Raw genomic sequence first — 18,585 nt, forward strand, 5'->3', positions numbered from 1 at the left:
ATATGATGCTGAGCATGTGAACTCAACTTCTTTGGTGGATCATGATGAGGCCTGTTCTGAGTGGAACCTGCCCTGTTAAACCGCTGTATGGTCTTGGCCACCGTGCTGCAGCTCAGTTTCAGGGTCTTGGCAAACTTCTTATAGCCTGGGCCATCTTTATGTAGAGCAACAATTCTTTTTTTCAGATCATCAGAGAGTTCTTTGCCATGAGGGGCCATATTGAACTTCCATTGACCAGTATGAGAGAGTGAGAGCGATAACACTAAATTTAACACACCTGCTCCCCATTCACACCTGAGACCCTGTAACACTAATGGGTCACATGACACCGGGGAGGGAAAATGGCTAATTGGGCCCAATTTGGACATTTTTAGTTAGAGGTGTACTCACTTTTATTGGTTTAGACATTAATGGCTGTGTGTTGAGATATTTTGAGGGGACAGCAAATTTACACTGTTATACAAGCTGTACACTCACTACTTTACATTGTAGTAAAGTGTAATTTCTTCAGTTTTGTCACATGAATAGATATAATATAATATTTGCAAAAATCTGAGAGGTGTACTCACTTTTGTGAGATACTGTGTGTGTGTGTGTGTGTATATATATATATATATATATATACTAACCTGCTCTGTGAAATTGTATTTCTATTGTTTTCTTCTCTTCTGCTACAGTTTGAATGATAATCACCTGACAGACAGTTCCTGCCCCCACCTGGCATCAGGAATAAGGAATAACCAGACACTGAGCAAACTTCACCTTTGTAGAAACAATCTGAAGGGTCCTCATTTAAGGGATCTGATGACAGCTCTGCCCACAAGCCGGATAGAGGAATTGTTGTAAGTATAACAAGATTGATTAAAGCATTACTTTTTTTAGGGCCCATTTGCAACTAAAAGATATAAAAAATAAAAGAAGTGGGGGTTGTTTTTATCAAGTGTTGAACGCTAGTTGAATTTAGGGTCATTATTCATTTATTAACCACTTTATTAATTCTCGAATACCCCTTCATTGTCAGGCCATTTTTCAGCTTTCAGTGATGTGATAGTTTGGCTGACAATTAACAGATAAAGGTGAATGGTACTGCACTGCTTGTACCTAAAGTGGATAAATAAATATAATACACGTATAATATAAAACGAATAAACATGCAACCTCTGCAATAATGGTTCAAAAGATTGTGCAAATGGATCAATAATCTTACAGTATATAAATGATGTCTCGCTATTTACAATCAAAAATGATTAGGAATTTAAAAAGACACGTGGCCATTCATTAAAATTAGAAGAGAAGGGGTTTAATGTTAAACTGCATAGAGGGTTCTTTACTGTAAGAGCAGTAAGGATGTGTAATTCCCTTCCACAGGCAGTGGTTTCAGCAGGGAGCATATATAATTTCAAAAAACTATTAGATAAGCACCTGAACGACCGCAACATACAGAAATATACAATGTAATACTGACATGTAATCACACACACAGGTTGGACTTGATGGACTTATGCACCCCCCGCATACCTGCTGAAAAAAAGCCCTGCATTTATATTAGGGATTGTTTCTGTGTGTCTTTTCACCTCTGTGCTCACAGAACTCTCACCTCCTTCATACTTAAAGCATGTACTATTACTCCTCCAAAATGTCTCAGTCCTCCCGTAAACAGGTGGCCCCGCCCCCTCTGACACCACAGGGGTAGCCATAGGGAAGTCCCTGTGCGTCAGAGGGGCGCGGGGTCACCCGATCACCCAGTTATATAAGAGCTGTCACAAGAACAGAAGCGTCACACAGTGGGAGCCTCCCATAGAGGCGGATCGTCCATAGGAAGAAGCGGGGAAGAAGAAGCTGGAGGAAGAACGACAAGACCGGAGGAAGAAGCAGAGGAAGATAGCAGGGAAACAACAAGATGGAGGAAGGAGAAAATGGAATGAAAACCAGAAGAGGATGGAAGAAGAAGCGGGGAAAGAAGACATTAATAAAGGATTTGTCAAAAACCGGCCATTGTATTTTTTAACATTTTTGACACTTTTTTGTGAAATGGTAGGGGTACCCCATTACCAATTCACACAGGGGGGGCAGGATCTGGGGGTCCCCTTGTTAAAGAGGGCTTCCCGATTCCGTTAAGCCCCCCGCCTGCATACCCCCGCAACCACCGGGCAAGGGTTGTGAGGACATTTTTTATTTTAAATTTGGAGCTGGGTTCCCCTTAAAATCCATACCTTCAGGTTTGGTATGGATTTTGAGGGGGACCCCCACGCCATTTCTTTTTAAATTTTGGCGCAGGGTTCCCCTAATATCCATACCAGACCTGAAGGGCCTGGTATGGAATTTGGGGGGACCCCCACGCAATTTTTTTTTTTTTACATTTTGGTTCGGGGTATTAATCTTTATACCAGACCCAAAGGGCCTGGTAATGGACTGTGGGGGAATCCTATGCCGTTTTTTTCTCGTTCAAAAGTTTTTATTTTATGTTAAATGTTGCATGTACAGAATACAAAACAAATTATTTGATACCAGAAATAAAAAGTAGACATATTGAAGTACGGATGATACAAAGCAAAGAAGAATTTCAAGATATTCTCGTAGGAATGACAATAAATGGCCTTATATATTTTAGAATTTGAAAACATTCTTATAGCTGAGTTTTAAACATTTTAATCCCCAAGAAAATCTAAATATGTCTAAAAGAAAATATATGATTTTAAAGTTTTCATGCCGTTTTTTTCAATGGCTTTAATGTGTATTGCCGGGACCGAACAATTCATTATGGCCGCGAGTAGTTTTAAATTACTTTTTTTCCTTTAGAAATGTCATTTTGCTCTCAGACTGTTCTAAACACGGGAAACATGCGCAACTTTACAGGCATACTATAGATACCCCCCAGGTATGAAATTTAAAGGAATATTTCACTTTTATTGTTTCACTTTAAGCATTATTAAAATCACTGCTCCCGAAAAAACTTCAGTTTTTAAAACTTTTTTTTGCATTGATACATGTCCCCTGGGGCAGGACCCGGTCCCCAAACACTTTTTATGACAATAACTTGCATATAAGCCTTTAAAATTAGCACTTTTGATTATTCATGTTCGAGTCCTATAGACTTTAACGGTGTTCGCGTGTTAGAACAAATTTTTTGCCTGTTTGCATGTTCTGCTGCGAACCGAACCGGGGGGTGTTCGGCTCATCCCTATTCCCAACCTCACGGGAAGTCCATCATGGCGTGGCATTGGGGCAACCATTTTTGAACATAGACCATATGGCTTTTTGAGGGCTTATTTTGATATCCGTATATGGAGGACTAAATTAACTGATCTCTGCATTGCGCTGAGTATCTCTTAAATGAGTTGTAAAGGCAGAAGGTTTTTTATCTTAATGCATTCTGTGTGTAGCAGTGTCCCCAGCACCCCCCAATTACCTACCTGACCTCCTTCTCTCTCCAGCAATGTCTACGATCCCCATAGCCATCCAGTACACTCCTCCTGATTGGCTGAGACAGAGCAGCGGCACTATTGGCTCCCACGTTTGTCAATCAGTCATTCAGCCAATCAGGGGAGAGAGGGGACTGGGCCTGTTCAGGGTTTCCGTGTCTGAATGGATACATGGAGCTCTGACTCAGCTTGGGTGACAACCTATAACAAGCTCCTGGCTGAGAGGCCACTCAGTGAAGAGAGACCCGAGAAGAGGAGGATCCAGGCTGCTCTGGGCAAAACCGACTGCACAGAGGAGGTAAGTATAACATGTTTGTTATTTTTTTTTTAAAAAGGAGCCTTTACAATCACTTTAAGCCCTTGTACACACGGGTCGGACATTCTGACAATAAAATCCATCGTATTTTGTCTGACGGATTTTGTCCGAAACTGGTGTTGCATACACACGGTCAGACAAAATTGACGGAAAATCCGATCGTCCGAACGTGATGACGTTATTTCGTTACGATGGGACTACGTTCAGGCTAGTAGCCAACAGCTTTGGTCTAGGAATTTGATCTGAGCATGCGTGGCACTTTGTCCGATCGGAATTCTCTACAAACGATCGGACAAAGTCCGATCGGATCATGTTGTCGGAAAATTTTGTAGCCCAGCTCTAAAACTTTGTCGGTCCGACATTCCGACGGAAAAAGTCAGATGAAGCCCACACACGGTCGGATTATCTGACAACACGGTCCGATTGGACATTTTCTGTCGGACTGTCCGACCGTGTGTACAAGGGCTAAGAGTTTTTGTAATTTTATACTTTAACCACTTTGAGACCGGACCATTTTGCTGGCTTAAGACCAGACCACTTTTTTGCAATTTGGCACTGCGTTGCTTTAACTGACAATTGCGCGGTTGTGCAATGTGGCTCCCAAACAAAATTGACGTATTTTTTTTCCCACAAATAGAGCTTTCTTTTGGTGGTATTTGATCACATCTGCGTTTTTTTATTTTTTGCACTATAAACAAAAATAGAGCGACAATTTTGAAAAAAATATCATTTTTTACTTTTTGTTACAATAAAAATCCCCCAAAAATATATAAAAAACAATTTTTTGTCCTCAGTTTAGGCCGATACGTATTATTCTACATATTTTTGGTAAAATAAATCGCAATAAGCGATTATTGATTGGTGTGCGCAAAATTTATAGCATTTACAAAATAGGGGATAGTTTTATGGTATTTTTATTAATAATTTTTTTTTTTACTAGTAATGTTGGCGATCAGCGATTTTTTTTTTTTTGTGACTGCAACATTGTGGCGGACACATCAGACATTTTTGACACATTTTTGGGACCATTGTCATTTATACAGCAATCACTGCTATACAAATGCAGTGATTCCTGTGTAAATGACACTGGCAGTGAAGGGGTTAACCAGGGGGTGGCAGTGTAGGGGTTAAGTGTTCCTAGGGGCGTGTTACTAACTGTCGGGGGCTGGGCTTTGTGTTAGTGAACACTGATCTCTGCTCCAATCACATGGAGCAGAGATCAGCGTTTCTTGTTGCTAGGCAGAACGGGGAGATGCTGTTTACAACGGCATCTCCCCGTTCAGCCTCCCCGTGAGACGATCGCGGGTATCCCCGTGGCGATTGAGTCCGAGGGACCCACGACCAGACTCACAGGGGTCCCGACCGGCACGCTAGCGCGCCGCCGGCGGCGTGCACGCGATGGCAGGGCCGCATATAGAAATGGACGTACCTGTACGCCAATATGCCTACCCGTGCCATTTTGCCGACGTACATCGGCGTGCGCCGATCGGGAACTGGTTAAGGGCGAATATGTTTTGAGTTGGTGATGCCCCTATATGAAGTGCTGTGAGGTTAGCAGGGGTGATATTTTGTAATAAAGATATTATGTTTTTGTGGTGCCTTAAAAGTCCTGCCAAACGCAAAAACTGTTTTTTTTTTTTTGTCTTTTGATGTGAGCTTGTTTTAAAATTTAGCGGCGTCTGGACAGCTTTTAAGGTTTTATTTTTTAGTTAATACGCCATTTTGCTTTAAAGTGATATTATTGAGGATCATTTTATTCTAATTTATTTTCTTCTCTTCTACAGTTTGAATTCTAATAACATGAAAAGCAGTGCCTGCACCCACCTGGCATTGGGAATAAGAAATAACCAGACCTTGAAAAAATTTGACCTGTCCTATAACAATCTGGAGGGTCCTCATTTTGATGACCTGATGACAGCTCTGACCACAAGCCGGATAGAGGAATTACTGTAAGTAGAATAGAGATAATTGTATCAAAAAAATTTTTGGGTCACTTTTACATCTTAACCACTTAAATTTTCAGCTTTCAGCGCTGTCGCACTTTGAATGACAATTGCGCGGTCATGCTACACTGTACACAAACCAAATTTTTATTATTTTGTTCCCACAAATAGAGCTATATTTTGGTGGTATTTGATCACCTCTGGGATTTTTATTTTCTGCTAAACAAATAAAAAAAATGACCGAAAATTAAAAAAATAACTTTTTATTTGTTTCTGTTACAAAATGTTGTGTAGCGCCGGCTCCTGAAGAGCACACGCTATGTGTTTTTCTCTATTTAACGTTTATTTAACGTTCAGGGGCGGACTGACCATTGGGCCACTCGGGCACTGCCCGAGGGCCCCATGCCACTAGGGGGCCCCATCAGGGTTGCCAGCCTCAGTAAAAGCAGGGACAGTATGTAAAAATTTGTGTTTTTTTTTTTTTACATCTGCCTCTGAAATGTCCCTTACCGACATCCTTTTGGTCTAAAAATCCAGAGATTATAGCTGCCCCACCTCTCCAGTACCTTCTCAGCCAATAGAAACATGTCTGTGTATACTGCGTGATTGTATACTGTGTGTGTGTGTGTGTTTGTGTATACTGTGTGGCCCCATAATCTCTGATTGCCTGGGGGCCCCATAATCTCCTATTGCCTGGGGGCCCCATGAGTTGTCAGTCCGCCCCTGTTAATGTTCCTAGAAGCGCAGTTTGGTTTTGGGTTTTATTATACCAAATTATGGTTTCAGTACCAGTCTGGCTGGATTGCACTGTGTTCTGCTTAGCCATAGGTGGCGCTGTCATCACTGGCAGGTGTGAGAAGGCAGTTCAGCTGGGCGCATTGAGTGCCATTCCTTCTCGGAACCAGCCCAGTGGGGGTATCATCCTGCTGTGCATTTTGGGAGAGGATACTTAAGGTACTGACATCACGTGCTTCTGGGTTCCGGTCCAGAGGATTTTTCTGTCTGTTTGTTCCTGGTCTTCCTGACCAGCCCCCATGGCTCTCATGGCCTGGGGTGCGGATCCATCCAATTCCGAGTCTTTGGGCTGGCTAGCCCGGGGCAAAGTAACTGGAGGGAGGATTCGGATGTGGTCCGGTGCCGTCTCATCTGTGGACAGGCCCAGCAACTGAAGAAGCAACCAGGGGAGGACTCTTCAGGAGAAGGCTATGCGGAAGGCTGGCTTCTCAGAAAGAGCCTGGACACTTAGTTGAAAGAACCCCAAGTGAATCTACACTCGTACGGTAGCGCCGGACCGGCTGCAAGATACCGTATGAGGGCTCTCTAAATTTGTCTACACCCTTCAGTTTACTACAAGTGTTCTACAACAAGTCTGTGGCAGAGACTTTATTCACAAACGTTCCATATGCAAGTCTGTGGCAGAGGCTTCGCTTTATCTGAACACTCTATTGGCTGCTAGGCCTAGTGAGAGGAGGTCTATCCGGTAGCGGTGAGGATCCAGTTGTGAGTGGCTATTCTCTGGATTTCTATAGTGAGAGACTACATATCTTGACTAAGTTCCAAAGTACCTGAACTTTCTACCTAAAACCCTCCAACCCCCATTGAGAGACTGAGATTGTTTTGTCTGCTCCTTTTTGCAAATAAAAATCCTTAAATTGGATCCAGTTCCTACAATCCTTTGGGCCATCAACCTCGGGAAACCCCTAGACGTACACAAGGTCAAGAAGGTAACGGTAAGCCCAGTAAAATCAACAGCTCCTTTAGGGGTCAGTGTCACAGTTGCAAATAAGTACGTTTTCTCCTTCACTGATGGGGCTGCATTGACGGGCACTGATGGGCACTGATGAGGTGGCACCAATGTGGTGGCACTGATGGGCACTGATGATGGGTACTAATATGCGGCACTGATGGGGCACTGATAGGTGGCACTGACATGCAGCACTGATGGGTATGGACAGGCATGGATGGGCACTGATAGGTTGCACTGATGTACAGTAATTGATGGTATGGATGGATACCAATTAGTGCCAAACAATAATGCCTGTCCATCGGTGGGGCCCATTGTGGGCACTGATTGGCATCCATTGTGGGCACTGATTGGCATCCATTGTGGGCACTGATTGAATCCCCGGTGGTCTAGGGTGGCACACCTGGTGGTGACATCCCTGGTGATCCTAGTGGCATCCATGGGGGTCCAGTGTGGGCATCCTGGGGGGGGGGGGCTGCGCTGATAATCATTCAGCACAGACCCCCCCCTGTGAGAGGAGCAGCCTATTGGCTCTCCTCTACTCGCGTCTAACAGCCAATCACCGGCTCTTCCTGTTTACTGATAGGCGGCACTAATGGGCACTGATAGGTGGCACTGACATGCAGCACTGATGGGTATGGATAGGCATGGATGGGCACTGATAGGTGGCACTGATGTACAGTAATTGATGGTATGGATGGATACCAATTAGTGCCAAACAATAATACCTGTCCATCGGTGGGGCCCATTGTGGGCACTGATTGGCATCCATTGTGGGCACTGATTGCATCCCTGGTTGCCTAGGGTGGCACACCTGGTGGTGACATCCCTGGTGATCCTAGTGGCATCCATGGGGGTCCAGTGTGGGCATCCTGGGGGGGGGTCTGCGCTGATAATCATTCAGCACAGACCCCCCCCCTGTGAGAGGAGCAGCCTATTGGCTCTCCTCTACTCACGTCTAACAGACGCGAGTGAGGAAAAGCCAATCACCGGCTTTTCCTGTTTACACTGTGATCAGCCGTCATTGGGCACGGCTGATCACGTGGTAAAGAGTCTCCGTCAGAGACTGTTTACCGAGATCGGTGTAGCGGTGTGTGTCAGACTGACACACCGCACCACCGATCGCCGCGATGCGCACCCGCATTGTCGCACGGCGGCTGTTATCCCGCCGGACGTCATATGAGGCCCAGTCAGGATATTGAGACCACTTTGCCGCCGTCATTTTGCTATATGGTGGGCGGCAAGTGGTTAAACGTATCCCGTATAATATAAAAAGAGAAGAGCATTTCTTGTTTCCTGCAGAAAAACAATGGAGGATACTTGCATTCACCTTCCTGTCTTCTGTCCTCCTCAGTATTCACTCCCCTCTCACTGCCTTCCTTTGTATAGAAAACGCGTGTGCATTGAAGGAGTGCCAGACCAAAAAAATAAGAGAGACCAATTTAATTTATCGGTATTGTGCTAAAAGACAACCAACGCATTTCGGGGGTCACAGGAACTCCCCCCTTCTTTAGGGCTTCAGTTAAAAAATGAAAACCTTGATTCTGAATGATTCACGTGCCAAAGGTCTGGGAACCATGGATAGGAGTTCCCCTCACTCCAAGCAGCCTGTTTGCCTGCTCCCCTCAGTTCCTCAGAGCCCAAGTTACCCCCTTCCTTCTCCCCCCCCCCCCCTTTCTCTTGTCTGTGCTCCTCTTTTTCCCTACTTATTCTTCTAATGTTTCCTTGTTCTTGCTCACACAGTCATCGCCCGGTGGGGGTGGTGCAGGAGAAGAGCCTCCCCCTAGTAGATTTTGGGGAAATGGCATTTTCTACTAATGGGTATCATCCCAATGTTTCATAATTATTTTATTTTGGTTGCTCAATCAGTATTGGTTACTCATTATCTAGCCCCTGCATGGGCGATTTATACACTATATTACCAAAAGTATTGTGACGCCTTTACACCCACATGAACTTTAATGATATCCCAATCTTAGTCCGGAGGGTTCAATATTGAGTTGGCCCACCCTTTGCAGCTATAACAGCTTCAACTCTTCTGGGAAGGCCGTCCACAAGGTTTAGGAGGGTGTCTATGGGAATGTTTGACCATTCTTCCAGAAGTGCATTTGTGAGGTCAGGCACTGATGATGGACGAGAAGGCCTGGCTCGCAGTCTCCGCTCTAATTCATCCCAAATGTTTTCTGTCGGGTTGCGGTCAGGACTCTGTGCAGGCCAGTCAAGTTCCTCCACCCCAAACTCACTCATCCATGTCTTTATGGACCTTGCTTTGTCCACTGGCCCTCTCACTACTTCATATGAACTTAAATGAAAAAAAAAAAAAACGTCCTGCCTTGATGAAGGCCCACTGACTGCCTGCGCCTCCATCTGACAGTTCTTAAATAGCTAAATAAAATGATAAATATTAAAGCGCTAATATGATTTAAAATCTGAAAAAAATTAATAAACTTAAAAAAGATAACTAAATAATAACAGCTGCAACTAAACTTCAGTGCCCTCACACTGTGCAAATAAATGATATACTTTAGCTCACAAAAGTAAATACACCCCTCACATTTTTGTAAATCTTTTCATGTGACAACACTGAAGAAATGACACTTGTCTACAATGTAAAGTAGTGAGTGTACAGCTTGTATAACGGTGTAAATTTGCTGTCCCCTCAAAATAACTCAACACACAGCCATTAATGTCTAAACCGCTGGCAACAAAAGTCAGTACACCCCTAAGTGAAAATGTTGGAATTGGGCCCAATTAGCCATTTTCCCTCCCCGGTGTCATGTGACTCATTAGTGTTACAAGGTCTCAGGTGTGAATGGGGAGCAGGTGTGTTAAATTTGGTGTTATCGCTCTCACTCTCTCATACTGGTCACTGGAAGTACAACATGGCACCTCATGGCAAAGAACTCTCTGAGGATCTGAAAAAAAGAATTGTTGCTCTACATAAAGATGGCCTAGGCTATAAGAAGATTGCCAAGACCCTGAAACTGAGCTGCAGCACGGTGGCCAAGACCATACAGCGGTATAACAGGACAGGTTCCCCTCAGAACAGGCCTCGCCATGGTCCACCAAAGAAGTTGAGGTCACGTGCTCAGCGTCATCTCCAGAGGTTGTCTTTGGGAAATAGACGTATGAGTGCTGCCAGTATTGCTGCAGAGGTTGTAGGGGTGGGGGGGGGGGGGGTCAGCCTGTCAGTGCTCAGACCATACACCACACACTGCATTAAATTGGTCTGCATGGCTGTCATCCCAGAAGGAAGCCTCTTCTAAAGATGATGCACAAGAAATCCTGCAAACAGTTTGCTGAAGACAAGCAGACTAAGGACATGGATTACTGGAACTGTGCACTGATGAGACCAAGATAAATGTATTTGGTGTCAGATGGTGACAAGCGTGTGTGGGGGCAACCAGGTGAGGAGGACAAAGACAAGTGTGTCTTGTCTACAGTCAGGCATGGTGGTGGGGGTGTCATGGTCTGGGGCTGCATGAGTGCTGCCGGCACTGGGGGGGCTACAGATCATTGAGGGAACCATGAATGCCAACATGTACTGTGACATACTGAAGCAGAGCATGATCCCCTCCCTTCAGAGACTGGACCGCAGGGCAGTATTCCAACATGATCACCACCCCAATCACACCTCCAACACCACCACTGCTTTGCTTAAGAAGCTGAGAGTAAAGGTGATGGACTGGCCAAGCATGTCTCCAGACCTAAACCCTATTGATCATCTGTGGGACATCCTCAAACGGAAGGTGGAGGAGCGCAAGGTCTCCAACATCCACCAGCTCTGTGATGTCATCATGGAGGAGGGGAAGAGGACTCCAGTGACAACCTGTGAAGCTCTGGTGACCTCCATGCCCAAGAGGGTGAAGGCAGTGCTGGAAAATAATGGCGGCCACACAAAATATTGACACTTTGGGCCCAATTTGGACATTTTCACTTAGGGGTGTACTGACTTTTGTTGCCAGCGGTTTAGACATTAATGGCTGTGTGTTGAGTTATTTTGAGGGGACAGGAAATTTACACTGTTATACAAGCTGTACACTCACTACTTTACTACTTTACTTGGTTTACCTGGGCATATGTGAGTGCATTTAATTTAACCTACACAGCTCAGTTGTTTATAACAGTGCTGCGCAATGATATTTATCCCCTTCTTTTGAGATCGGTATCTGTGGTTAAAGGAAAGAATTGTTTACATATATATCATCTTAAATAGCTATGGGGTGGAGTCACCCGATGACATCAGCGGGTGACCATGCCCCCTTGTGATGTCAGGTCATGGGCAAAATTTTGGGCAGTTTCTCCCATTCTTCTTTGCAGGACCTCCCAAGCTCCATCAGGTTGGATGGGGAGTGTCGGTGCACAACCATTCTCAGATCTTTCCAGAGATTTTCAATCAGGTTCAAGTCTGGGCTCTGGCTGGGCTACTGAAGGACATTCACAGAGTTTTCCCATAGCCACTGCTTTATGTGTGGTTAGGGTTGTTGATCTGTTGGAAGATAAACCTTTGTCCCAGTCTGAGGTTCAGAGCAGGTTTTCGTCAAGGTTGTCTCTGTCCATTGCTGCATTCATCTTTTCCTCAATCCTGACTAGTCTCCCAATTCCTGCTGCTGGAAAACATCCCCACAGCATGCCAGCACCATGCTTCACTTTAGGGTTGGTATTGGCCAGGTGATGAGCGGTGCCTGGTTTCCTCCAGACATGACACTTACCATTCAGGCCAAATAGTTCAATCTTTGTTTCATCAGACCAGAGAATTTTGTTTCTCATGGTCTGAGAGTCCTTCAGGTGCCTTGTGGCAAACTCCAGACGGGCTGTCATGTGCCTTTTACTGAGGAGTGGCTTCCGTCTGACTACTCTACAATACAGGCCTGATTGGTGGAGAGATGGTTGTTCTTCTGGAAGGTTTGTCTCTCTCCACAGAGAAACGCTGGAGCTCTGTCAGAGTGACCATCGGGTTCTTGGTCACCTCCCTGACTAAGGCTCTTCTCCCCCCAATCGCTCAGTTTGTCCCTGCGTCCCGCTCTAGGAAGAGTCCTGGTGGTTCCAAACTTCTTCCATTTACAGATGATGGAGGCCACTGAGCTCATTTGGACCTTCGATGCTGCAGAAATTTTTCTGTACCCTTCCCCCGATCTTCACCTTGATACAATCCTGTCTCGGAGGTCTAAAGACAATTCCTTGGACTTCATGGCTTGGTTTGTGCTCTGACATGCACTGTTACCTGTGAGACCTTTATATAAACCGGTGTGTGCCTTTCCAAATCATGTCAACTGAATTTACCACAGGTGGACTCCAATCAAGTTGTAGAAACATCTCAAGGATGATCAGTGACGCCTGAGCTCAATTTTGAGTGTCATGACAAAGGCTGTGATACTTATGTACATGTTTGTTTTTTTCTTGTTTTAATTTGCAAAGATTTCAAACAAAATTCTTTCAGGTTGTCATTATGGGGGATTGTTTGTAGAATTTTGAAGAAAATAATGAATTTAATCCATTTTGGAATAAGGCTGTTAAAAACCAAAATGTGGAAAGAGTGAAGCACTGTGAATACTTTCCGGATGCACTGTAACTCTCCCCTTCCTGTTCCTCATCTACCCATAAGGCCAGCCATAGACTGTTCAAATCTCGGTTCGACAGCAACTGTCCAAGATTCGAACCATGTATGGGCAGGCTGAATGTGTCAAGTTGATTGATCAACTTGGGTACAGCCAGCCTGCCGGATTTAGCATGTGATTATCGCCAGTGGATAGTATAGCCTCCAGCAATAACCATTGTCTTCTCCCATGGGGGACGGCTTCTCCCCGCCAGGAGAATCCAGTGGCTCGGCGTGAGGGATTCCACTGTGAACACTGTCTGTGTTGATGGGGGAATCTAGTGAATTTCGCTCTGTGTATGGGCTGCTCAACACCTGCATCGAAACACCTGGTTACCTATATTATCTCTTTATCTTCATATCCCTATACAATACCCCTCTTGCTAACTGAAACAAAATAACACAATAATAAGCATTGGAAGTATGAATTCTTTGTCGATATTGACATTACATTTATTTTGCTGTAAATTCATTTTTTTACCTCCACATCATCAGGTTTCCTTTTCTATATTATCTTATTGTATTCCCATCTACCAAGCTGTACATTCACATGTTTATAGTAGGTTAGGGATGGGCCGAACACCCCCCTGTTCAGTTTGCAGCAACTTCCGAACAGCGGAAAAGTTCTAGCCTGAATGTTGAGCCCCATTGAAGTCTATGAGAGCCAAACAGGAAAAGCAAAAGTGCCCATTTTGAAGGCTGATATGCAAGTAATTGGCCATAAAAGGGGTATAGGGGTCCAGGTGCTGCTCTGATTTTAATGATGCTTAAAGTGTAACAATAAAAAAAATCCTCTAAATATGGTGCCTGGGGGGGGGGGTCTCCTTAGTCTGCCTGTAAAGTGGCGCATCTGTAGCATGTATAGAACCTGCTGCAGCAAAACTGACATTTCTAAAAAAACAAAACAAAACTAGTAAAATCACCTTTAAATTGACTCGCGGTTGCAATTGCTTTTCGGACTGGTATGAATTTTAAGGGGAACCCCACGCCAACATTAAAAAAAAAAACAGAGTGGAACCTCCCCTAAAATCCATACCAGACCCTTACCTGGGCATGCAGCCTGGCAGGTCAGGAAATGGGGAGGGGGGGACAAGCAGTACCCCCCTGTTGAACCATGCCAGGCTACATGCCCTCAACATGGGGGGTAGGGGGGTGCTTTGGGGCAGGGGGTGAGCAAAAGGGAGGAGAAGGGGAGTGCCGTGCCATCCTAGGCTATGGGGCTGTGTGTTTCTATTGTTGCACACAGTGTAGGGAGACACAACTCTAGTCCCTGCATGCAAGTGTGACTCCATAGGATGCTGAAATAGAAAAGTGCCACCCTGGAACAAAAAACCTGGGACATCTGTCATGGCACCAGTTTCAACTGGAACATATAAGTGACAGGGAGCGCACCGTGTCACTTATTTTTTCAAATTGCACAGTGTTTTACATTGTTTTTTTGGGGAGTAGCTAAATATATATATATATATATATATATATATATATATATATATATATATATATAAAACTAGTTATTTCTCTTTATTCCTCTCTTCTTTTACAGTTTGTATGGCAATAAAATGTCAGACAGTTCCTGCACCCATCTGGCATTGGGGATAAGAAATAACCAGACCCTGAAGAAATTGGACCTGTCCAATAAAAATCTGGGGGGTCCTCATTTCAGTGATCTGATGACAGCTCTGACCAAAAGCCGGATAGAGGAGTTAATGTGAGTAGAACTGGGTTGATTGGAACAACAATTATTCTGGCACATTTTTATCCAAAATACACAGTATAGTAATAAAGCCTAAGTGGCCCTTTTACTTTGCTCTAATATTGAGATCCCACCTCCAGCACACACATGAGCACTGTTCTACCAGTGAGATCCTACCGCCGCCACAGAAACGAGCATGCTCTACCAGTGAGATCCCACCGCCGGCACACACATGAGCAATTCTCTACCAGTGAAATCCCACCACCAGCACACACAGGAGCATGCCCTACCACTGAGATCCCAGCACTGGCACACACATGAACATGCCCTACCACTGAGATCCCACCACCAGCACACACATGAGCATGCTCTACTATTGAGATCCCACCACCAGCACACACATAAGCATGCTCTACCTGTGAGATCCCACGGCTAGCACATACTTGAGCATGCTCTACCAGTGGGATCCCACTGCTGGCACAAACATGAGCATGTTTTACCAGTGAGATTCCACCGCCAGCACATGCGTGAGCATGCCTTACCAGTGAGATCCCACTGCCGGCACACACATGAGAATGTTCTACCAGTGAGGTCCCACCACTGGCACATCTGTCAGCATGCTCTACCAATGAGATCCCATCGCCGGCACACGCATTGGTCTTTCTGTATCTTGAACCCAGCACACAATCTAAAAAGTGGGGTTATCCATTTAGTTTTTTAACTATTAAAAATATGAGAAAATTGGCAATATATGAAGAAATGTAATTGTTTACTGTGCAGTGAACTGAAAAAATAAAAAATTACAATTAAGAAAATGATCTGCATTAATACAGTAGATACTAGCAAATGTGTGTTTATTACTTGACTGGGATATTCAGTACAGTGGCATTGAATTAATCTTATTTAGAATTTAGATTTTAGTGCATTCATACAATTGAGATATGTTTGTGTATAACATCAATTAGACAAAGTAGAAAACTTTATTGGCTAGACACACAATATGATTTTAGGTCATATAATAGTTCACTGAAGGGCCTCATAAACTGGTGGTCAGAGGAGACATGTCCCTTACATTGGTGGTCAGTGGCACAAAATGTCCTCTTATATTAGGGGCCAGCATAGGGGAGCCCCCATTCAGTGGTTGTCTGTGGAGAAGGGCCCCAGTACAGTAATGGTCAGTGACATAAGGGCCCTCTTACATTGGTGGCCAGTATAGAAGAGCCTCCGTATAGTGGTGGTCTGTGGAATAAGTTTCCTCCTACGTTAGTGGTCAGTGGAGCAGTGTCTCCCTACCTTGGTGGTCAGTGCAGCATTTCCACCTCACATCAAGATCATGAAGTGTTCCTTAAAGTGGAACTACATTGCACACTTTAACATTGTCACGCTACACTTTTGGGTCCCGGTGTTCTGGCATATTCAGTCCGGCCATCATATAGTGTCCGCCCCGTACTGCGCATGCTCAGCGCTTGCGCAGTACGGAGAAGAAGAAGCTTCGGAAAATCTCCGAAGATGGACGGCGCCTCCGCCGTGAGTCGAGGTGGTAGCCCCACCATCCAAGCGGACATAGGGCTGGGAAAATTAGAGGGCCCCTCGCAGGCTCGCTTCGCTCACCACGCTTCGGGCTCGGCCTCGCTGGGCTCGGCTCTTTTATATTACAACTCTATGTCCACTTGGATGGTGAGGCTAGTACCTGGACTCACGGCGCAGGCGCCGTTCATCTTTGGCTATTTTCGGAATCTGTGTGTGCTGTGTACTGCGCATGCGCAGTACACAGCGGACACTATCTGATGGGGGACTGTATATGATAGGACACCGGCTTAGACTTCATATACTCCACTCTCATATCATAGGTAGGTATTGTTCTGTAGTCCACAGAGAAAATTGGGCAGGTCTAATACCACTGCTTGATATCTACACCGGACCTAAAGGAGCAAAATAACAGTTTTTTTGGTATATATTATTTACGGTGAGTTTATAATTGTTCTTCTTTTCCTCTCCAGTTTAACCTACAATAATCTGACGGACAGTTTCAGCCCCCACCTGGCACTGGGAATAAGAAATAACCAGAATTTGAGGAAGCTTGCCCTGTCTGGTAACAATCTGGAGGGTCCGCATTTCAGTGATCTGATGAAAGTTCTGGCCTCAAGTCGGATAGAGAAATTACTGTGAGTAAAATGTGTTAAAACCAAAAATTCTTATGTTTTTACATCCAAAACATGAACAAGATATATCATTACTATATGATATATCGATAAGTTTGAATCACCATTCTTCAGCACTCCAATAAAAAAGGCAGCACCGTGACTGTTCTACCTTTCAGATACCCTCAATAAAACCTTATACAACACTAAAGTGTATCTCTAGTGTAGCACCCTGGGGTTTAGTCAGGGAGCCCCTCACCAATTTACTTGCCAAGAGTAGTCATCTTGGTCGATCGATTGATCAATTGATTTCTCCCTAAGTTTGGCCTTGTTGCACCTTTCTCTTCTACCACTAGGTGGCCGGGTGCTTGGTGGTACTAGATACAAGAAGGGCAACCCAAGGTCAGGTTATGGGTATATGGGATATCTCAGCCAATGGGCAGAATTTTCTTGAATCCCTTGGCCTGCTGGGAGCACCTATATATTCGGGGAGGTCAGGTGATCTATGCTCTGTGCCACCTGGATGCCTGTCTGGGTGGATGCGTGTCATACTCACCGGGCTGCTAGGCCAGAGATTAGGCCTACCCTGGAGGCATCTGGCTGCCAGGCTGTGTGAGGGCCTATCCAGAAGTAAGAGGGCAGTGCAGGGTTGGGACTGTGGCTTGCAGTCCAACCAAAAGTGACTGTTCTGTCGGCTGGAGAACCTGTCAGTGGTCGGAGGTAGAAGGGAAGCTGTCGCCACAAAAGGACCAATCACCTTTACCAGGGACCACAGTGAAAAAAGTACCGGAACCATATTCTCACCGAACAGGCACGGTGGAGAATCAGGAAACTTCAGACGGTGAGATCAGGGACCCAACCTGTGGAGGAGATGTTTGCAGGGCAGCATTGTGAGTCATGCCAGGGACCGAGCCGGTTAGCAGGGGTGAAGCTTGAGAAGTATCTGGAGTGCCAAACTAGGTACCCAGCAGGGAAGTGTGGGTGACGCTTGAGGAATATACCACCACAAACCTTGGAGGAGCACAAAGGATTCATAGTCAGTGAATCAGAGGGTCTAGTGAGAGACCGGGAGCTCAGTGTTGAAGAACTACAAGAGGCAGTTGTAGTAGAACTGAAAGAACTGATACGCTTGTACACACCGTCGGACACCGTCGGACATTCTGACGGAAAATGTCCGATCGGACCATGTTGTCGGATAATCTGATCGTGTGTGGGCTCCATCGGACTGTTTCCGTCAGAATATCCGACCGACAAAGTTTTACAGCTGGGCTATAAAATTTTCCGACAACATGATCCGATCGGACTTTGTCGGATCGTTTGTAGAGAATTCCGATCGGACAAAGTTCCACGCATGCTCAGATCAAATTACTAGACCAAAGCTATTGGCTACTAGCCTGAACGTAGTCCCGTCGTAACGAAATAACGTCATCACGTTCTGAACGGTCGGATTTTCCAACAACATTCAATCCAACGGATTTGGTTGTCGGAATGTCCAACCGTGTGTACAAGGGCTTAGAGGACTGTTGCCAAAGGAGACAGCATTCCTGCATGTGCAGAAGTGGCACCTTGTTGGGGCCTTTCCCTGCATGGCTGTCCTCCTATTGAAGTCTCGGGTGTTGTGGCCCTAACCCTCATTCCCCCAAAAATACAAAAAGGACTGTCAAAAGAAACAAAACCTCTTTTACATCCAAGAAGAGTCTGGCACCTCATGACATTCACCATCTTTGCAC

At 45.0% G+C, this 18,585-nt stretch overlaps 1 protein-coding gene across 2 annotated transcripts in view; it reads left to right on the plus strand.

Moving 5' to 3' along the window:
- The window catches only part of LOC143995796 (NACHT, LRR and PYD domains-containing protein 3-like), a 136,397-nt gene that overhangs the window by 65,508 nt on the left and 52,304 nt on the right, over positions 1–18,585 (plus strand). For both annotated transcript variants that reach the window (XM_077490506.1, XM_077490507.1), the window contains exons 10-13: positions 678–842; positions 5,523–5,687; positions 14,565–14,729; positions 16,715–16,879. In XM_077490506.1, coding sequence (XP_077346632.1) covers positions 678–842; positions 5,523–5,687; positions 14,565–14,729; positions 16,715–16,879 — 660 coding nt within the window. The remainder of the gene's footprint in view (positions 1–677; positions 843–5,522; positions 5,688–14,564; positions 14,730–16,714; positions 16,880–18,585) is intronic.

This window comes from Lithobates pipiens, unplaced genomic scaffold (genome assembly GCF_037356315.1).
Source record: "Lithobates pipiens isolate NorthernLeopardFrog02 unplaced genomic scaffold, aLitPip1_a1.2 Scaffold_19, whole genome shotgun sequence".
In the NCBI taxonomy this organism is placed as follows: Eukaryota; Metazoa; Chordata; class Amphibia; order Anura; family Ranidae; genus Lithobates; species Lithobates pipiens.